Source organism: Poeciliopsis prolifica, unplaced genomic scaffold (genome assembly GCF_027474105.1).
Source record: "Poeciliopsis prolifica strain line A6 unplaced genomic scaffold, Auburn_PproV2 SCAFFOLD016, whole genome shotgun sequence".
NCBI classification, from domain to species: Eukaryota; Metazoa; Chordata; class Actinopteri; order Cyprinodontiformes; family Poeciliidae; genus Poeciliopsis; species Poeciliopsis prolifica.
The window spans coordinates 9,516,836-9,538,734 of NW_026562391.1; the positions used below are offsets into that span (position 1 = coordinate 9,516,836).

The following is a 21,899-nucleotide window of genomic DNA, read 5'->3' on the forward strand; positions in this document are numbered from 1 at the left end:
ATGGACCGGATCAGTATCCTGTTGATAGACCCAGAGGAACTAGTTTTTCACTTAGTTCCTGGTGCTATTCTTTTCTGGTGCCTATATCTGGCAGTCTTCAAGGGAGAAACATCCTAGACAAGTTGTTACAGGTAATTTATAGACCAATTAATCTAACAGTCATTTTTCTGGACTGGGGAGAAGTCAGAGTACCCAGAGAGAACCCACAGCTGCTGAGGGAAAACAAACTCCATTCAGAAACACCTTAGATATTCAAACCCTGGACCTTTTTGCCTAAACACAAACTTTACCACTCAAAAATTGGAATTTGATTATTTTCAAGGTCTGGATTAATCTGGAAACAATGAATATGGAAGAATATTTGCATTTACAAAATGTAATTATGAGCTTTGTGGTGTCCATTGATCCTTCTTTCCTTTGATTCTTTGTTTTCATCCATCTTCACTCACAATAGAAACGTCCACCGAACATCTTTAATAGTTTTACAGTGAGTAACAGACTCTGACAGCCTGGATAATATAATATGTAGGCTTCCAGTAGAGTTAAAGGCTGTTGGTAGGACAGAAACAGGCGAGTTTAAGATTTACCAAACTGTTGCTGTGAAGATCAGGTGTCCCCCAAGGTGCTACCCTTTGCAGCAGTTCTCAAACAGGAACTTGTGGAGATTTTAAACAGATTTCCTTGAAAGAGGCATCAACTTAAAATTTGTTTCAATTCAACTTAGCAGTGCCAAAAACTGTCACATTCTGCATTCGTGCCAATGATCATTTCTGCAAAGATAAACTCCTTCTTTCCTTCCTTCCTTCCTAAAGCATCGAGAGTGAAATTTAGATGATTTAATTCAACCTTCAGATTCCCTGTTGAGCACATGCTGTAACGCGACTTCACTGCAAAACACGGCATCAGAGGCCAAGTTGAGCAAAATCTTTATTGACCAATAAGAGCAACCACAAATGATGATATAATACACCCCACCAGCATGCCAGCGTTTTCATAGAAACTGTACAATGTGAAGGAATGTATGGCGCAGGAAAATAAACATAGCAAGGAGAACAAAGTGTTTTACATCCAGATGCTCTGGTACAGTACACGTTTAATTTGATCTAACATTGGTTAGTTTAGTGTCACCTGATCTCATGTTGTGGGTCAGTCAGCAGGTTGAGCCCAGACACCGCCGAGGTCTCCGGCGGCGGCGGCGGCAGCAGCAGGCGGTGCCTGGCTCAGCCTCCTCCACGCCTCCTCTTGACAATCAAGATGAAAAATGTAGTGAGAATGGTGTACAATAAGGCAAAACGGGAACGATAAGCAAAAACAGCTTCATAATGTTAGTTTTCCTCCACATGACTGTAGTTTGGTACTAAGGCCTCACGGCTGAGACAGGCAAGGTTACCAATACTTTGTGTTCGTTTGTTTTCCCCCAATTCAGTCGTAACATTCAGTGGACTCCAGAGAGCAGGAATTAATTCAGATTGGTGGGGAGGGGGGCCTTGTGCAGGTAACAATCTCCGCTACAGCAGGCCGACGGACGGTGATGAAACAAAGCCTTTCAGGAACAGACCAACTGATAGAGTGCTGCTCGTACACTGAAGACACGTTGAGAAGTTTAGACATAAGGCAGCTACTTTTCTACTCGACACTCCCTTGTTGACTTTGGCCCCGGCCTCCTGGATGGAGGGGTTGGGGTGGGCGAATATATTTAGTGAAGGTGCTACGGAGCAGCTCCGATCGAACTGTTACAAGGCAGGTATCGGTTCTTGTATCAAAAGACACCAAGCGAAGGAACGGTAGTGTGAGGGAGGGAAGGGCAGAGCGGATGCGGTGGGGTTAGCTATGAATACAACAGCTGATTAACATGTGCATACAGTCACATTACACAACCATTGATACAATTAGATATAAAAAAAAAAGGCAAACAAAAGTTGATTGTACATTTGCTTGTCCACATGTACTTCATACTGAAAGAGGAAGACACCATTCTGGCGAGGGGGGGAAGGGTTAATCTCTTCAAGCAGCTAAAACCAGGAGGACCAAAGCTGAGTGTGAGGAGGCTTGGTGCTACATAGCAGGTCTGTGAACAGAGGAGGGTCGTGAGCAACCAATGAGCCGTCGTGCAGGTAGTGATGAGATGGACGGAGGGAGGAAGGGATGGATGGACGGAGGGCAGGGCGAGCTCAAGACAGCCAGGCCACAACTAAGGCATGAGAGCATGAAATGCAAAGTAACAACAAAGAAGGCAGAAATGGTGGACAACAGGATGAGGATGGGAGGAGGGACGGAGGAGGAGTGGGGTGAAGGGGAAGAGCCCTCCGCCCCAAACACAAAGGCCTCTTTTAATCGTTCCAGTCTTTCTTGATGTTGAGGTTCCACTCCCAGGACAGGTGGTCGTGCTTGTCGTCGTCGGTGAACTTGGATTTGATGACGTAGTTGCCGCGGGCCAGCATGCCTTTAGGAGCCTCCTCCATCGTGGTCAGGAAGTCGTATTCATTGGGGCGCGGGCCGTAGCTGCCCACCATGTAGTCTGACTTATCGACTGCCAAGAAAACAGAAAATGGTTCTGTCAGTTTGTCTTCATGATAGGGATGCAACACAACTCACTCTGTGTGTTTTGTCGTTTGTTCTGTTTGTCGCTCTTTGTTTGATTTTGGTCAAATCAAACAAAGGTTTGATTTGATTTAAACCTTTATCTAGGTTTATCTCTAGATAAAGGAATCTCAATCACATCAGGCCCAAAGAGGCCCAAGTTCTATTGTCTTGTCTTCTGATAACATGATTCTAAGCCCATTGTATGTTTTATCACGTCAACAAAATGATGTCTAGTCTATTTTTAAGGTGATTAGTTCATTCAAGATGAGATCAAAACTGAACAATGAAGCTGTGTCTAAAACAAACGCATCCAAATTTCTGCAATATATCCCATTTGAAAACAAAAAGTTCTGTTTTTCAAAATACTGACAGGCAAAAGATGATTCCAAGAAGAAAACATCTGAATGCAGCTTTGCATAGGTCATAATTTTTAATTAAAGAACCTGTGAATGCAGCAGCCTGTAAGTGAACATCAATTAAATGTTCAGTTACAGGTGAACTCTTTTGCATTTTTATAATGAAAAATAAAACTCAGTAAATGATCTAGCCTCCACATAAAGACCACATTAAAAACATCTGTTGCATAAAACATCATTAGGTTATTGACTTGAAAACTATTACTCTATTGGCTAGTTATGTTATCATCTTTACTGCACTTTAAATGACCAAACCCATTACTTTGCTGGTCATTAATATATTACTGGTTGATATGTTTTTTCTGTCATAGGCCCACTTTATTCCGACTTATTTTTATTAAGTCTGACTTTTAAGTTCTGTAAATTGGAACATCTTTTTGAGCTCTGTGGGAAATCTGTTTCCAAAAAAACAAATCTAATGGGCAGTGTGAGGACCTCCTGTCCATTTGATCACTGCTGAATCTGTTAAAGTACGTGTTAACAGTACAGAGATGTGAGAAAATCTCCACCAAATGCCCAGCTGCTGTCCAGTTCAGGTTTCCATGGTGACCATCAGCACATCATTGCATCTGAATCAAAACCTAAAACAAAAACGGCCTTCATGTTTTCAGGAAAGCTGTGATCGTCACAAATTCTCTGAAATGTCTGTCGTTCTATTAAAGATGTCTGAACCATGTCACAGCTGCCATTAAACAGTAAAATCACGCCACCTACTGGCATAAATTGTCTTGCATCTGTGTTTTATTTTAAACAGGGCTCCCTCAAATTTTCCAAGTCAAAACGCCAAAAGCTTTAAGAGTCCAGTTCCAGAGCTCCCAGCCGGTTTCTGAGCTCAGGTTTTAAACACGGAGTCTGCAGAGATTTGACAGAGAGGACAGAGGACAGGATGGACAGACGACACGCCAGCAGATACGACAAAGATAACGGATAGACGATTTGCTGGATAGAATAAAAATTTTGGCTAGATAATAAATGGATGAAGGGGGATTGAATGAATTGTTTATTTAAGGAATGGACAGTTTGAGAAACAGATTGGATGTTGGACAGAGAACAACCAGTGTGATGGGCAGATATGAACGTGACAGATTATATTAAATTAATCAACAGCATGGATGTGCAAATGGCTGGACAGACGGACGACTGTATGAATATTTGAAGTAAACCATCAGCTAAATTGTTGGAACAGTTTCTATCAATTCAGATTTTTTTATGTGGACAAAGACAGCATAGGAGGAGTGGAGAAACTAATTTTGATACTTTTCCACCCTGGAAAAATTACATCCTGTGGAAAAACTTGCAATCGAACCTGGTCATTTCAGGAAGCAAATCAGTAAAAAAAAACAACAACAAACATTTACAGAAGATTGAGCTGGATCAAAGTATATGCCTAAGTAATAATTAACCACAAAGAATACAGTATATCTATAGATTACATATTGTAGACCAAGATAAATGCAGAGACATTTATCTCAGTTTTGACCTTTGTCATTAGAAAAGTGTAAATAGTCACCTTCAATTATGTCTCTTAAAAGCAGAATAAAATAGAGACGGACCGCGCAGTTACTTTAAGAATTGCACTTTAGTTTCAGACTGGATGCTTTGGAGGAAATATAACAATATAAACATTTGACAGCTGTTTACAGCGTTAGTTTAGCGTCAGGTGATGCAAAGCCAAACGGCCTTTGAAGTGGAGTGGATCTCCAGATGAGCCTCTGTGAGGGATTTGGCTGCAGGGAGTCCTCACTACCGTTTGGCTTTGGACAGACAGAGCCTGCTGAGCTTCAGAGACAGCGGAGTAACGTCTGTGGACAAGCGGTTCAAAAGACATCAGGAGAAGCTGCTGACTCACTTTTCATTCCTTTCCTGAACGTCTGCTGCACGTACTTCAGGCCCGAAACAATCTCCTTGTTCACCTGAGAACACAGAGACCACCTGAGATATTAGCAGAGACAAATCTTACAAATGAGTGTTTATTGTTTTACAACAAGAGTTGAATAAAATTAGTAAGTTGGGGGTCTGGGGGGTTCTTCTTGAAAGTAAATTCTTCGAGTTTAGCAGACCTGAAATGAGCTGCAGTGGATAAAAAAATATGGATGGAAAACTAAATTATTGGGCCTGACAGTAAAATGAGTTATCACCATTTCTCTCAAAAACAAACGGACTTAGAGGGTCTCAGAACAACACAAAGTGGATTCTGTGACTTTGAGGCATTACTCTACAATTTCAGGGATATTACAGTCATGCTAAATCTTTGCTATAACTTCTCTATAACTGTGTATATCTACATTTGAAGAAAAACATAACTCCTAAAAAAGACAGACATGAGCTCTTACCTTAAAGCTGATTTTGATTTTGTATTCTACGCCCTCCTTTAGCACGAAGGCCTGCTTCTTAAAGGCTTCTAGGTCTCCTGTAAGGAAAGTTGGACCGTCATGAGGACTGAGGACAGAAATCAAACAGCAAGAATCTCACGCCAAATTAGTTTCTCCCTCATTTCATTAAAAATAACATCTGCCATACTTAACGCCAGTATGCTGCCGGTTCTGAAATTCTCAGCAAAACATTTTTTCCATTTCTCTATGAATGCCACAATTAACATCAGGTCTCAATCTATTAAAAACATGTATTTTATTACTTTGTAGCAGCCTGAAGTTATCAGTTTTAAAGATTAAAGGTTTTTTTTCTGAGGAAAAAAGTAAAAAGCTGTTGTTTTCGACACTAAACAAAAATTTGAATTGTTTTGTGATTTGAAAATTTCAGCATAATTATCCGGTTTTTATTTTTTTGTGTAAAGTTGTTAAAATGTCTACATTTGTGATGATGTAAAAAACAAAGATTGTTTCTTACATCATCACAATCTATTGCTCAAAAAACATTCAAAGAAAGTCTGTCTCTTCAGAAAAGCTTACAGAACTGTAAGTAGGACAACTCAGCAGAGAAACTACAAACGATAACTTAGTTTTATTTTTAGGTTTCTGCAGAGCCTCTTTCTCACACCCACTTCATTTAAACCCATATTTTGGTGCAGGCGCACAAATAAATATTAATTTTATATAGACTGGGCCATGGTTTGTTTAGTTTTTGTTTGTTTCTGGAGACTTAAAAAATACATTTGTTTAAGTGAACGAAATCTAATGGGCATGCAGACAAACACAGTAGTTTATGTGCATTGATCATCTTCCAAGTCCTGAACTAGAAGAGTCTAAAAATGAACAGGGAGTCCCTTGTGTGGTGACCCCATGTCCAGCATCCCTGACCCAAACCTCGTGCTATATGGGTTCTCCATCTCCTATTACTTTATTTTTATTCTGTTCAAGTACGAGTCTGCTTGAACTCATCATAATCAATGACTCATCAGCAAATTCTGACAGTGTCTATTAAATTAATTAATGCATGCAAACCTTTTTTTAAGACAACACTTTGTAAAGAGGAGGTAAATGCAATTATTCACACATATTCTTCAGCATATCAAATGCAAATATATCCAACAGTTCACTACTTCAGCTAAGCACACCAGAACTACTCTTGTTAGCTCTCAGATTCAGTGGAAATATTGATAACGTGACACCAACTCAGCATCTTCTCCATTGCATCTACTGAGCAGGATGTCATAATTGGATGAGAAGTTTCAAAAAGCTGCAGTGATGCGAGGGAACACAGCAGACAGAGGACAGAATGTTCTGCACCGACTCAAATCATGGCCAGCTGGAGGTTTTCCACTGGGAGTAAAATGACTTCAACTGTGTTAAAATACGTTTTTGAGCACTTCCAGGTTTGACACAGGATAAGGAGACGTGTGGTGGTGAGAGGAAAGAAAGGCTCTGTTTATTTTTGCTGTTATACAAGCGATTAGCTTATAAACATTTGGCTGCATTCAGCCCTCTTGTAGTTTTCTGGATAAACATTTTGACCCCAGTAAAAAAAGACCATAAATCCGAGAAAATATTGTGCAAATTGGATGAAAAAATGGGCTTACCTTGCAGGTCCAAAACCAGGGGATTTGGTGCACTTTCACACACGAGAGACATTCGGGTTACCTGGACATTAGGGGCATTTGGATCTGGATGGGATTGAAAAAAAGCAAACAAAATGTATATTTAGATTAATACACTGACAAGAATCCTTTTAGGATGCTAACAAATGTTGGCGATTGCTTTGTAGGAACTATGTTAGAAATAACATCCCATCAAAGCCCAAAGTAAAATTTATAATCAACCTTTCCCAGTTCAAGATATGTGGCAAAGATATATGGTTTAAAATATCAGCTTCCCCCAACAGGAACAACTTCAGTTAGGCTATGATCTTGATGCTCAATTCAGATGTTTTTCTGAAATGTGATTTGTTTTCTGCTTCCGCAATCTGTGTGAATGGTTTACGACTCCAAAGCAATGCACAAAAGAAGAAAGTTACATGACAACAATGATGAATGTCGCACTCTGTGTATCAATATTGTAGTTATTCAACAATGGACGATGGCAATACTGCTTTATGATCATAAAATGAAGACGCTAATAAAAAGAATGCACAACTAATAGAAATGGTCTTTTGTGGAGCATTGACTCCAACTTGTGTACAGAAGTTTGTTTGGATCCATAGTTGGACCAGGAGTGGCAAGATTTTGTTGTAATGAGCTTCACCAACAAATACTTATTTCATAATTTCCCAAAATGATCATTTTAAAACTTTATTTACAGCCAAGTTTACTGTATCTTGATTTGTCTGGCGCAGAATTATGCCACAATTCTCAAATTAACAGATAAACTGGAACATGACCATTCAGATGCTTTGACAACTATTGGATATCTGATTTAGTTCCAGATATTAAAGTGGCATAAATTAGACTTTTTTTCTGCAGAAAAGATTAGAATTGGGCATTTCACACTCCAGTGAAAAAGTGAGTTATGGGTCAGTTTTGACTGTTGTATGACTTTTGCTTAATGAGCAACAGAATAATTAGACTGTACTGACATTTTTTAAAGGACTGTCCATCTTTAAGCGTATGGTATACTTCAAACCAAATCACTGAAAGTAGGGATTCTGACATCTCTGCCCACATGAACATAAAGTCCAGAATTAAAGATTGGGTCGAATCAGGAAGCTCCCTGTACAAGCATTTCAGTCATAAAACTTCTTACCTAGAAAATATTCCATACTCAAGTGTTATTTGTATTGTTGGTAAAGTCAAAGTGATGGGTGAAAGCGACAAGGTGGTAGCCATGATGTAAAATCAGTTCTGATGAGGCTCAGTGCTTCATTCTGGCCGTATGAAGTTGGAAGATTTTCCAACTTCATACGGCCTTCAGATCAGCTCAAGAACAGTGAATGGGAAGCATTGAACTGGGTTTCATGGCTGAGTGACCTAGTGTCATATCACCAATTATAATGCAAAGTGTCAGAAGCAATGGTGTAAAGTGCACCACTATGGGACTCCACCGTAACTCAGATGTTCTCAGGAGGGATGAATTAGGCCACTTTGGTAATTCAACACACAACTCAGAAACTGACAGATACTCTCTTTTTAGTATCAGTATCTCTGACTGTATTGTGTTAGGTTTATATGTCAATGCAGACTGAAGTTAGGCTTGGCTCCTTACTGATCACAAAAGGAACAAAAGCTTCAGCTTACAAGTTAAATGTTGTGGAAAGTTCCATGCTCCCAACTTGTGTTAGACTGTCCCTTCCTGTTCCTATGTGACTGTGCACAATGCAGCATCCATAAAGACATAGATGAGAGAGTCTGGTGTGGAAGAAGTTTACTGGTCTCCATAGAGTCCCAACATAACAGAACCACGTTCTCGTAAATTATATAACATAGTTCTTGTCTAGTACCAGTGTCTGATTTCTTACTCTCAGATAGTCAAACATTCAAATTCAAAAATGCTTTATTGATCCCAAAGGGAAATTAAATGTTGTTATAATTCGTTTAACTAAAGAGATATTGTAGATTGTGATAGCTGTAGGCAGGAAAGATCTCCTGTAGCAGTCTGTATTATTACTTTGAAGAATCCGCTGACCTTTTTCTATGTCATTAGGAGAATGCTCATCCCCATAAACTTACTCCTAAAACTTTTAGAAAGCCTTCCCAAATAAGTGGAAGCTGCTACAGCCATAAATAGTTAATGGACATCATTAAACCGTTTGTGTGTGGCTGAACAACAACAACAAAAAAAAACATTTCAGTGTCATTTTTTTTAACATAACAAGAACCACAAATTGCGTCTTCTTCCTTACAATTTTAGTTTTAGGTCATTGCTAACCAATCCATCTAACTTAAATAATTTCATTACGCCTCCAGCATGCCAACAACGCCGCAGAAACCTGTTAATCACCCACATAATTAAGTCATGTGTGCACAGCAGGGAAACCCCTAAAACATACAGGACAGTGGCTCCAGAGTACCAGCGCTGACAACTACTGGGACACAGAACAATCAGACATGAAGATCTGTAAACATTTGCACCACAGTGGGTCAGTCTGGAGGCAAGGAGTGAGGCTTTTTACACACATTCCTTCCAATCTGAGAAATGTATAGTTGGTGGTATCCAGCAGTTCAGACATTGGCTGTAGTGAAAATGATTTGAACGAATGTGGTCACTCAGACATGCTAATATACCCTCAATTTACTTTGAGATTACAGCAATCCCAAAGATTACTGTAAATATTTCAAAGTTCTTTAAAGCTATTCTGGAACTCTTGAAGTATTTATCAGTCCAGTTACTGCAGCACTGCAGGAGGCCTGCACATGATGCGAGTCCTGCATCCTGCAGCTGTTCAAATATGTGAGCTCCAGGGAGCTGAAACTGGGACAGTCCTGCTGTAGTTCAGGCATTCTCTTTGGTAATTAGACTTTAGTTTCTTGGTTGCAGTGTAGCAAAAAATAATTAGAAACAAATGGATTCAAGTTCAATCCTATAGATACTGGATCGCCGTGCTGGAAAACATGAAGACCAAGCTGATCACATCCCTAATCCAACAAAAGGTCAACCAGCAGTGAGTGTATGTTCACATTAACACAGGATATTTTTTATGCTGTCTCATTTAAGAACTTTGAACGTAATGAACACAGTTTAGTTCAAAATTATTCATACTCCAAGCAGACTTAACTCTTTAATTTGGCCAACATGGTTCTTCTGACTGAAAGTAATTTTAAATTAGAGAAGCTCAACTTCACTGATTCTGTGGAATGATTTTTAGTCTGGATGACTGAAATTAAACAAAGACTTGAAGGTCATCACCAAAAATAGTTGAAATACCACTGGAAGCATGCAAAAGCTGGCCGGCAGTTTGCTTTAATGCAAATAAAGTTTAGTAACTGACTATTGAAAAGGTTCTAATAGTTAACTTTTTAATTAAATGCAGATAAAAACATTGCAAATAATTTCATATTGTTTTATCATCATGTGGAAGATCTCTGCCTTATTTTCTACCAGAAACAAAATTCTTGATGTAATTAATGCAGAAATTCACTAATAAGGGCATATTTTGAACGAGTGTGCATCAAATTAATATTTGAGGATATTATGCCCATTTTAGTTACATTTTGTACAATACATGCGTCATACAAACTCTAACCAGTCAACGATCATTATGGTTCTATCCTTAACAAATTACTTAAGGATTTGTTGTAATCCTTAAGTAAGTTAAGGGGTGTTATTGGGTAATAACATTAGGAAACAGAGACCCAGATCTAGAGGAATTTAGTTGAGAGGCTACAGCTTATTTCTAGAGTAATCAAGCTTTACATTTAATATAAATCCATAAACCTTTGTGTAAAATAAAATTACCTTCTTTTTTTTTAATCAAAATACACAATGGCATGTAAGGTGTGCATGAGTTACCAAACATTGATGAGTAATTATTCCTAGATTAGCATAAACTTTGGCTTCATACGTTGCAAGAATCTTAGACATTTAAGTATCCAATATTTGAAGTCTGGTTAGTTTAAATGCAAAGAGGTGTGAGACATAAACTGTAAGAGAAATAGTATGTCAGCTATACAGGCAAGAATATTTTGGTGTGAATGAGAATGATTCTGAAATATCTATAGAAACCCTGTTCTGATACCTGCCTGGTTTCCCCCTGCAACAGATCTCTCTGTCTCTCTCAGTAAGTTACAATCTTACCTCAGAAGACCCTGCATCATCGTCCCTGCTGCTGGCCTCTGGTCTAATGTCTCCTCCCTGACTCTCTGCTCTATTATGACAATAAAGATTTATTTTAAATATGTGACAAGCAATAGTGACCAAAACTTCTGCACAAAAAGAAAAAAGTTATTGGTTTTATTCCTGGCATTGAAGAACCAGCATTTGCAGAAGTGGGTAGAGAAGTCAAAACTACTTAAGACCAGCAACATACTTTTACAAAAGTAAAGAAGTAGCTTTCCAAGAAAGTACTCCGGAGTTTAAAAAAAAAAAAAAGTGTCTGATAAAACTGAAGGCAATATAAGTAATAACAAAATCAGATTTAATATTTCAAAATAATGTCAAACAGATACAATATAAAATCAAGCGCCAATAATGGCATTTTAAAGACTACATTTTTAAAAATGACCAAAACATATATAGAAAAGACACTGAGGTCAACTGAATTTACTCAGTTAATTTGGAAAAAATGGCCAGCTTTTTGACTGGCTGGCTTGCTGCCATGACTAATGGAGACCGACGTGCTGCTCTGCTCAGCAGCACACCTTCCCTCGCTGATCCACACAGATGTAAAACCGACACTGTGTGCGCTCACGGTCCATTTAAAGACGGTTTGTAAAAACACGTCATAGCATTACATTTGGTTTACCAACATATCCCTCGATTCTTAGAGCAAAAAACATTTTCTATGAATACTAAACTTGCAGCAGAATATTATTTAGTTCTTCAGGGGTTTTTTGTTTGTTTTGTACTACAACTTACAAAAAAACACATCAGCTGTTAATGTCTACATCTCAGGCAAATAATTAGCCACATTTCCAACACAATCCCATAGCAAAAACCATTTTTAACACCAGAAGGGATTTAAGATTTAAGCTTCTTAAACCATGAAACTTTAGAAACAGTTTCAACAGCAGCAGCACCTCCTCCCCTGATCCAGCACATAATCATACTCTGACATACCAGCTTCAGTAATCCCGGGGCCAAGCAGGGCTTCTTTGTATTTGCGTAGACTTTCGTCATCTTTATCCAGCTCCTGGATCTCTTTCACAGACTTCTGCGCTGGTGGTTTATAGTTTACTGGTTCTGGCTCCTCATTTTCGGCGGCAATGGCTGCTAGCTGCTCTGGGGTCACCTCATCCTCAGCCATGTCTGAAGAAATTAAGAAACATACATCAGAACAGCAGCAAAGCCAGCTGAGACTTTAGGAATGTAAAATAAATAAACACAGAAGTGCAAAGAAATAACCAAAACAATGATAAACACTTAAATATACATTTAACCACCCTAATCTCAAATCCTGATTGAAGAGGTTTTGAAATCTGTACTGCAATGCATCTAGTGTGCTGCTGTCAGGTTGTGTAAAAAGCCTCATTTATCTTGATGCTGCTGCCCCAACTCTGCTATCTGAAACCTGCGCTGTAGTAACGTCATCAAAATGAGTCATGAATTGAATTAGGTGTCATGGATCACATGACAGAAAGCCTCTCGACCAGAATATGGCGACGTCTAGGTCATGGGAAAACGACTGACAGGCCCTGGAATGACAAACTTGAGCCAACAGGGATGTTAAAAAAAGACAGCATCTAGCACTCATTATATTTACTACTTTAAGTAATATTTACATTGAAGTTATTTTTATAAAATATGGGCTGCAGTCCAGGAAATTCCTTTGAATTAAGAATATTAAGAGAATTTATTTTGTTCTTATAAAGGACAAAATAAATGCTCACATAATAGCCAGAACAGCTGGCTATTATGAAAGCAAATAACGGTCCTTCTGCACTTCCCCATGGAAGACCTTCGGAGGTTAGCACTGGAATAATTTCCTTTGCAGGAACAGAGTGAGTAACAAAAGCAGGAAGAGCTCTGTTTACTCCAAGAGTCTTGACATTCACACTACAGCCATCCAACCCACCGCCTGCAACAGCCCCACAGACATGTTGGGAGACTGAACCAATACAGTCGAAATTATTTAAATCTCTAGGATTTGTGTCGATTCTTGTGAATTTCTGTCTTAGTGTAAGATGATATTTTTTAACAATTTGGTGTAGCTACTCTATAGCTAAAGTAGTCCGATGACAAAAACAGAGCACTAAACTGAATGATGGGGCTCTTTATGGAGAATTTACAGGTTAAAGCTGTTCAGAGACATTTGGGTAAAGTCATGAAATTACCCAATAGACCAGCACAGAACCAGGATAAATATATTAAATTATCCCGCAGGGATTTCGGTGATGAACAATTAATAAACGTTAAATGATTCCAACACACTCACATTAAACATTATATTTGTAGATGTTAATTTTATTTAACAAATATCCAGCCAGGAAAGTCCAAAGTGACAGGTTTATCTCTTTATGGATTTGGAATATCAATAAAATATTTGAAATAACACCAGTTGTTTTAAAGACGTGACTGATTTCTTAAATTTAAATAAAATTATTTTATTTTATGTCTCTCTACACTGCAAGAGTATAATATCAATTTATGGAAGAGTGAGGAGATTCTCAGAGCACCTTCCATATTTCAGTTAAATTATTTAGAAAGCTTAAGTTTTTATTAGGTTAAAAACAGTGAAAATAATTGGCTGCAGCCCCATTATTAGAGCCATTTTTTTCAGTCACAGATAAATCAGATCGTTAAATGTTGGATAGCTGGTCAGGCACAATGGGGCATTTGTTCACACGGCATAGACCTCCAAACTAAAACTGATCTAACAATGAGAGGAAAAGTCTGAGACATTTTAAGAACACAAGGTTGTTATGGGTCAACAAGCTTATACTTAAATTTTTCAAGATATTTGCTCTCATCTCCATCCTACAGTAAACCACTATTAGCACTTTGATGTACAGTGCTGGTCTCGCTTATTAGAACCTAAATTTGTTTAAATAACCTGCAAATAAATTTATCTTCTTCATTGAACACAATGAAGAGAGTATTTGCACTCACCTTTTAGTGAATGAATCCACTGCTGTTAATGCTTTGTACAGACCCAGTTTGACAAAATGATCAGATTTAGTCTTCTCAGATAATATTTCAAACTGGATGCACGCACACAGAGGAATCTTGATCATTTCTCTTTGTACAATCACCCTAAATCATTTCTTGACTTCAAAACCCCATGCAACATTTAAATGACTTCTGTATGATGGGACTAGAGACGTTACCTTGTTAGCAAACTTCAGGCTGATTGCATAGAGACTTGTTTTATCCTTTCATAATAGACATATGATCACTATGATTCTTCATCCCCAGTAAAGTGTGAATCTCTGTGCATACCTCTGTCCTGGTCTCCTATCTGATCTGCTCAAACTAGCAGTCATGACAGGAATGTTGAAGCCATAGTACCAGCAGCACACAGCATGAGATGTTCTAGTGCTAAACAAGCTGCCCTCCTTGCAAAGAAATTGCCTTATACATCCCCCTTCAATTTTACACAAAACCTAGATACATTTGGTCTTCTACCAGAAAAAAAAAGTTTTTTTTTCTCATGTTTTCTTTGTGATAAAAATAAAAGATCTATGTACATCCCTCTGAATTTGTGGATATTGTTGGGAGTAACATTTTAATGCAACTTTATACAAAACTAATACATTTTTCTACAGCCATTTACAGTCACCTGTGCAGAGAATGGACAACTTGGAATAATTGAATGGAAACATTTTATTGAAAAAATTCATTTGATATTAAAATCATCACAAATAATAATTCAAATCTGCAAGAGACAAAATTTAGACCAACGTTATACATAAATTACCAAGTGAGAAGTTAGTAAAGAGGCCCTCAGAGTAAATGAATTACGTAACTAATTACTTGAAGTTCAGTGCTTTTACTTCTCTCCCCCCCCTGCCATCTCTCCAGTAGTTGTGAGATAATAGCCAATGCTGACTTATACCTTTGTAGATAAATTCTCAAAGTAACTTAATTTCTTACCCATCTGTCAAATAGTTCAACACACATTGTGCTAACATGAGATTCAAAGGATTCATAGTAATCCTATGAGAGGGAATCACCACACCCAGCTGTGTAGAAACAACCGAGCCAACCACTGAGTAGGACAGGAAACTTTACACAAAGGGACAGTAAATGATGCTGGGTCCTTGTACACTGGTGTAACACAAGTTCCTATAAACCAAACTTTGGGATTCTTCACTTCTATATCCTGGCTCTCCTATGCTGCCTGGGTTGACACATGATTTGGTGCCACTTCTGATTACATTACAGAAAACGTAATGTAATGAGAGATACTACTTTAATGTTTCTCATATACAATTTGTAAAATCTCTTGCCAAAAAAAGAAACTACGATCAACTTATCATTTTCACTTTTATGTTTATTGTGTTACAATTTAAAACCAACATTCAAACTCAAACATTCATCCACTTTTTTTTTTGCTGTTTTTTTTGTAACAGTTCTCATGGCTGCTTTTTCCACTCATTTTCATTTCAGTTCAGTGCAAATGTCTGAACACTTCTTAGGAAATAGGTTTGTTTTTAAGCTACTTTATGAGTGATCATTTTATGTTCAGGTACAACAAAAACATCTCACTGTGCATGAATAACAAAACTTGGTAAATAAGTTCAGATGAATGTTTTAGGCATTTTGTAACTTGCAGCATGTTGTAAAGACAATTTGATCATTAGTTTTGCAGCTAAATCTTTACTGGAATGTGCAAAATGCTTAAAATGGAAAGGCATGTTTGGTAACTCCAGATGTCAACCTTAATGAGCAAAATGTTTCCTTGTGTCTTTACCCGAATCTTAGCTATAAGGTGCAGTGGCAAAATATTCAAATAAAATTAAACAGGAAAAAAGGCACATCAAAAGGCATCAAAGCACTTTGCTACAGATCCAAAACTGCTAATATTTGCTTTATATTTTGCAAACATTTTAAAGTAATTTTAATGAGACGCTAGTGTTTTCCAGCTGAATGAATTAACGCAATACAACGCTGCCTGAGTCAAAACATTTTGAAGCACACAACTGCTCAGAGAAGGCAATATACTTTCCTTGTGCTTACAAAACAAAACGAGTTCAGCAATTTGGAAATACATCCAGTCTAGAAAGAAAACAAAGACATAATGTGGAAGCCAAAAGGGGTCCCATCACTTTGAATCAACACGGTTTTAAATCTGCAGTTGGCAAAAATCAATCAGCTAATATCTTTAGAGAGTAGAGCAGGAAAAAGATAACTTTTCAAAAAGCACACAAAAGATAATACCAATATAAAATGGATGTTTATATTTGTTTTGCTAAAGTTTATGTCACAAAATTAATATATGCTACAAAAACATAAGACAATATCCTGAAGCAAAAGTAACTGTTGCTCCTTTTCTCTTTTGAATAAAAGTCAATACGTGAGGGTAAATGTCACAAACTTAAAATGATCATTATCATAATACTTCAAAACAATGACAAGCTCATACTGATCAATGTAGAAAAAGGCAAAACCCACCAGAATTTGTTGGTATACAGCTCTTCTTAAGTGACAGCATGGCATACGGGGGACAAAAATAACACTTTTTGCATTATCGTCAGCTTCTATGATGGTGCTGGCCAAATTAAAAATCATATCCCATTACAAAATGAATTCAAATAAAACCTGATCTATTAGCAGTAGATTCCCTACTATATAACTTCACTTATATTACTGAATGGGTTGTTATATATATAACGTTCTTATTTATTTTTACCATGAAAAATACTCACAGTTATTATAAATGTGGTAATGACAAACTAATAGAAGATGTTTGAAAAAACAAACAGTATCATTGGCAATGTCACTTTTGAAATTGAAAATCATTTTCTTCATTGATGGTTTAATTAAATACTTTAAATCTTTATAGCTGGAAAATATGACAGCAATTATTGTTGTTTGATACTCTGCTCAGCTGCTAATTGGTCTACATGATGAGACTCGTTAAGATATAAAGGTAGATTAGATCAACACTTCAGTGTTGTACATATAAAGGACAGAATTATAGCAGTGAAACTTTTGTGAAAGACACTAAAACACGATTATAGATATATTTTAATCAAGTATGATAAAGACGTCAGTGCAATGGCAAGTTACATTTCGTTTGTATTTTGGTCATGTGTGTAGCCCTAAGGTAGTAATAATATAAAAATAGTTCGTGGAAGAGGTGGAGGATGTAAACAGGAAAATGCATTCCTACCTTAGTGATTAATTTAAACCGCTCCTCTGAAAAAAGTGTGAATGTCATGAATGTGAAGGCTACAAGCTAACAACTGGATGGGTTTTTTCCCCCCAGGAAAACCGTTGAATATGCTGCTTTTTGCACCACAACACTTCAGCAACAGTAGAGCAGTTCTCAAAATTAACGACGTTATATTATTGAACGAATAAACATTTTTAAAATAAGGCTCAACTTTTCTAGGCGGCGGCCCTTTCTTACAGGGTGGGACTAGGAGAAAAGACAGACCGCTAGGAAACAATCCAGCCAAGCTAACTGGGCTTTGCGGCTAACACGAGCGTGACAAGTTATCAACCGTCAGAGCGCGAGCAGCGCATCAAGACTGACTCAAAGCAGAGAGAATGCCCGAAACAGATTCAGACCAATGTTATCGGATGGCTTTCACACCGTGAGGACTCACCTTAAAGTTAAAAAGCCGCAGTGATTTCAGGTGCCTCTGCAGTAAGTGCGTTCGCTGCTCTGAGCCCTTGTGCAAGTATGGCGAACAAGAGAACGGCGCCGCCCCGTTTACAGGCACGGGGCCGCGCGCGCTGCACGCGGCTGACGTAGTGCGGCCGCGCGCTGATATTCAACAGTCTTTCGGTCCTTCACCTCGTTAGTGTGAACAATAGCATCATGAAGTAATAACAGGATTAGACAGAATTAATATATATAGAGTAAAATAATTTCAAATTAGTTCAAATAATTTCAATAACATAGATACTTCTGGGCACCCAAAAGTTTGCTTCTCAGACAAATACAGTATTTAGATGAATAAAAATTACTTGCAATACATAAACGGGAACCTACAGAAATGTCATGTGCAGCACAATAAGTGGGTCTGTGGCACTGCCAACACCAGATGACATGGCTCCTCAGTCCTTCAGACTTTACACCAGACCTCAAACGACAACCAAGCCACAGACAGCAGAGGCTAAATACAAAAAAAAACTGACAGTTTTAGTCCATGCTTTGGACACCTAGCTGATATGTTTCTTTATGCCAACATGCTGGCGAGATAGTGACAAATGACAACATTGATTCATATCAACATTTATTGTTACAGTAAACAGACTGTCACAGAATCACATTTCCAATATAAAAAAAGGAATCCAAATGGAACTACTTGCTTTGGGCAATTTATTGTTCATATAAACTGAATTTATTCTCGAAACAAAATTGCCCTAAACACAGCAATGAAAAAAAAATGTATACAATAAAATTGTTTACACAATGGTCCTTGAAATAAAATGGCTTCAAAATGTTTGATGCATTATACTGTTAAAAAAAAAAAAAAAGAAAAACAAAAGAAGCACCCTGAGCGTTCCTAACTGGTGTCCATCTGACACTAAAACGAGAAAGAGATCATAATCATAGAATTATCAATATGAACATATACAGAGAAAGTAGAAACAACAACAAAAAAGTGTTATTCAGTAGCATACCTCTGATTTGTAAGCGTCCAACTGAGCATCTAACTCCTCTGCTGACAGCTGGGGTTTTCTTTCACTTCCCCTCCCTCGACCTCTGAAACCTCCACTGCTCCCGCCAGGTCTTCTTTCAAACCGGGGCTGACCGAGCCTACTGCGGTCAAAACCTCTGCTTGAGCTTCATACACACCAATTAAAAAAAAATTAATTAATTAAAAATCCCTTACACTTCTTCACTCTAAAACAAAAATAAAAATGAAAAATATCACCTGCTATCAAGTTTTGCATACCTCTGTGTTTGAACTTCTGATGATTCTTGCTGGATTTTCATGGGACGACCTGAAAAGCAAAAGCAATGACATCATGAACCTCTATTGTGACACCCAAAATATAGATAACAGTTACAAAAAAAAAAAAACAAGAAAATCTTACCATCAAGAGGAACACCATTATAATTCTTCATGGCTTTGACGGCATCAGCTTTATTTACAAAGTAGACATCTGCCATTCCTTTACTCCGGCCTGACCGGTCATAGTGTACCGATGCCGTCTTTATGGGGCCAAATTCTTCGAACAGCTCCTGGAGAGCAGAGCGTAAACGTAAGTTATGTGGGAACCACATGGTTAGAGGAAACAAGATTGAAAAAAATGTGCAAAACCACCTTAATATCGGAATCCGAAACTCCGAAATCCAGATTAGAAATCAGAAGCTTGCTGCTGCCGTCTACTGTTCTTTCTGATACTGTACTTCCTCCACCTTCATTCTCCTCAAACATGTCATGCTGCCATTTGTCTGGCAGCTCTCTGGGCTGTGGAGAGCAAAAAAGTAACGTAATAATAAAATTTCACAGGAACATGCATGAACACAGAAGTACATGGGCAACCCACTGAATTATTCTTTGTTTTGTTTGTATTTTGATGTCTGGGCTGACCATTAAAGGTTATTCTCCTCCACATCTACTGTGTTGTCTCTTGAAAAGAAACCGAGGTTAATTTGTCAACTGAAAGGAGTTAACAAATTAAATGTTGTTTAATTTGTCAACTGCTATATGCTGTTTTAGTTTGATCATTTCATGTTACTAGTAGTAAAAATGATAGTTTTACTACTTTTACACCTTCAAAGACTTTGAGCCTGTAGTGACATTTGCCCGACACTTTTATAACACTCTCTAGAATCAAGAACATGAAAAACCTTTTCCGCAATACTTTCACTTTCAACCTCAAACATCTCTCAAATGTAAACTTAAAAAAAAAAAGATCCACAAAGATAATTTCATGTGCCAACTTAAACAAAGCCTGATAGCTTTTCCCTGGATAAATTAATTAGAAATTTTGGTTGTTATTTTTAAATGTGACATTGGTGACCATGAAATTAGTCCCTTTAACATCAACTTTAACGTGTTATTATTTTTTTTTTTTTTACAGCAAACAGCATGCTTCCATTTTACATTGAAACCCAGGGTGGTTTGTCTTCTTGCTGTACAGCCTGAAGTTTAGGAGTTGCACAGGTTTTATCAGGGTATTTACCTAGTCTTCTTCTCCCATACTTATGTTTCCATACATAAATAGCATTTAAGTCTAGAATGTGCAGCAATGGCTGGCATTTCTCCAGGTCCAACATTATGACAGTCCGTCTTTATCGTGGAAATTATTTCTACCAGTGGGAAAGGGGTTTGCAGCCAATGAGCAAACTAGCTTTAAGTAAAGTGGTTCAGGAAGTGATGCACGTTCAATAACCCAGATTTAAACAATAGAGAGAAGCGAGTCATAGGAAACAACCCACTATTTAAAGCCTCTCTGTCTTACTCTGGTGTAAGGAGCTGCTCTGTTGTTCCTGTCGCGGTGAAAGTTGTTCTCTCCGCTCCTCGCCGCCGGCAGCGGCCTCGACGCTCCGCCGGCTCGACCTGAACTTCCTCCCCGCCTGAAGCCTCCTCCCTCTCCGCCGCGGCCCTCTCTCTTGTTCATCTTGATGATCTCGTCCAGAGACATGCTCATCTTATCAGCCATGTCGCCGTTGAAACTTTCTTGAAGCTAACAATGGAAATGGACGATGAACTTGCGACGTTTCCCAACTGATTTACGTTGGCGCGATGTCGAAATCCGCCTCCGTTCTGTCCTTGTTCTTCTCGTCGTGTTGGAAGTTTGCTTTGTGTTGCTGACACCTAATGGCCCGGAGTGACAACGAGAACGTGCCACGTCCGCCATATTTTGAGTGGCCAGTTCTCCCTGAAACAACAGAATTAGTTTGGAAACCACTTTCCCTTTTAGAAGCACCACTAAACTTTAAATACACCTAAATCTGGATGACTACTTTATATTACAACATACGTTCCCTTTAGTTCAAGTAATTGCAATAAAGCTCTGTGTTCAAGTGTATTTAAAATGCAATTGCCTTTTGCTTCTAAAAATGAACCAAGGTTATTGTAGCTATTTTAGTCTTATTCATATTTTAAGTAGATATTGTTTTTCAAGAGTAGACGCTGCTTGTTTAGTGACTTAATAAAGTTGAAGGTGGTTTCTCATATTTATTATTTCAATGTTGAGAAAAATGCTTAGCTCATCTTCCCATAAAGTTCCCCAGTAAAGAAATGTTGCATAATGCTGCAACGTATTTGTCACAATCGACAGTTTGTTCAGAGCAATGCACAATGTCTGTAATTTTCTGACCACAGTACCTATCTCCATGCATTAAAATATGTCATATTTTAATGTACCAGATTGATGTGAAGTTTATTACCGGTAGCACCTTGTAGATTGTAGAGAGGGTTTATTTTGACTGTCATTTTTCCAGTTTTCCATAAGGGTCAGACACACGTAATCCTGTTAACATATTCACCCACCTGAGCCGTTGATCTCTGTTCTCCTTCAGAGTTATGCATGCATCTCGGCTGTTTCTCCTTTTCCAGGCAGTAAATGCATATAAAAATGTATGGTATAGTCTTTGTGGGTTTGAATGCTCTTTCCATTTGTAGTTGATGTATTAAAAACATATGTTTGACCCTAGGTATATGCTGTTATAAACTAGCCCTGCTGTAAACCTCTCCACCACTTTTACCCCAACCCGTCTGCTGTACTGATTTCTTGGTCTTAGCATTATTTGACCTGTAAGAAACCTCTGCCATCTTCACAGAAT

At 38.0% G+C, this 21,899-nt stretch overlaps 2 protein-coding genes across 3 annotated transcripts; both read right to left on the reverse strand.

Moving 5' to 3' along the window:
- Positions 1-909: 909 nt before the first annotated feature.
- Positions 910-17,894, reverse strand: LOC129367130 (rho GDP-dissociation inhibitor 1-like). Its single transcript, XM_055041412.1, has 6 exons — positions 17,758-17,894; positions 12,104-12,292; positions 6,976-7,059; positions 5,333-5,409; positions 4,849-4,912; positions 910-2,530 (listed from the first exon to the last, which is right to left on the reverse strand). Exons 2-6 carry the CDS (start codon positions 12,288-12,290, stop codon positions 2,331-2,333), a joined length of 612 nt encoding a protein of 203 aa, XP_054897387.1. The 5' UTR covers positions 12,291-12,292; positions 17,758-17,894; the 3' UTR covers positions 910-2,330.
- Positions 17,895-18,373: 479 nt separating this feature from the next.
- LOC129367013 (aly/REF export factor 2-like) lies at positions 18,374-20,880 on the reverse strand. Of its 2 annotated transcripts, none has more exons than XM_055041200.1 (6): positions 20,573-20,880; positions 19,429-19,575; positions 19,199-19,346; positions 19,057-19,105; positions 18,782-18,944; positions 18,374-18,684 (listed from the first exon to the last, which is right to left on the reverse strand). In XM_055041200.1, exons 1-6 carry the CDS (start codon positions 20,771-20,773, stop codon positions 18,664-18,666), a joined length of 729 nt encoding a protein of 242 aa, XP_054897175.1. In that variant the 5' UTR covers positions 20,774-20,880; the 3' UTR covers positions 18,374-18,663. The 2 variants fall into 2 exon arrangements, with proteins under 2 accessions (XP_054897175.1, XP_054897174.1); XM_055041199.1 differs by having other exon boundaries at positions 19,036-19,105.
- Positions 20,881-21,899: the final 1,019 nt, after the last annotated feature.

What these genes read in the sequence shown, in the direction of transcription:
- LOC129367130 (XM_055041412.1), bottom strand. Translation starts at nt 12,290, where the DNA reads ATGGCTGAGGATGAGGTGACCCCAGAGCAGCTAGCAGCCATTGCCGCC. An exon ending in CCTGGTTTTGGACCTGCAAG is followed by an intron (nt 5,410 to 6,975) that starts GTAAGCCCATTT and finishes CTTTCCTTACAG; the next exon opens with GAGACCTAGAAGCCTTTAAG. An exon ending in AAATCAAAATCAGCTTTAAG is followed by an intron (nt 4,913 to 5,332) that starts GTAAGAGCTCAT and finishes CTGTGTTCTCAG; the next exon opens with GTGAACAAGGAGATTGTTTC.
- LOC129367013 (XM_055041199.1), bottom strand. Translation starts at nt 20,773, where the DNA reads ATGGCTGATAAGATGAGCATGTCTCTGGACGAGATCATCAAGATGAAC. An exon ending in TATGCAAAACTTGATAGCAG is followed by an intron (nt 18,945 to 19,035) that starts GTGATATTTTTC and finishes GTGTGTATGAAG; the next exon opens with CTCAAGCAGAGGTTTTGACC. An exon ending in TGGACGCTTACAAATCAGAG is followed by an intron (nt 18,685 to 18,781) that starts GTATGCTACTGA and finishes TTCTCGTTTTAG; the next exon opens with TGTCAGATGGACACCAGTTA.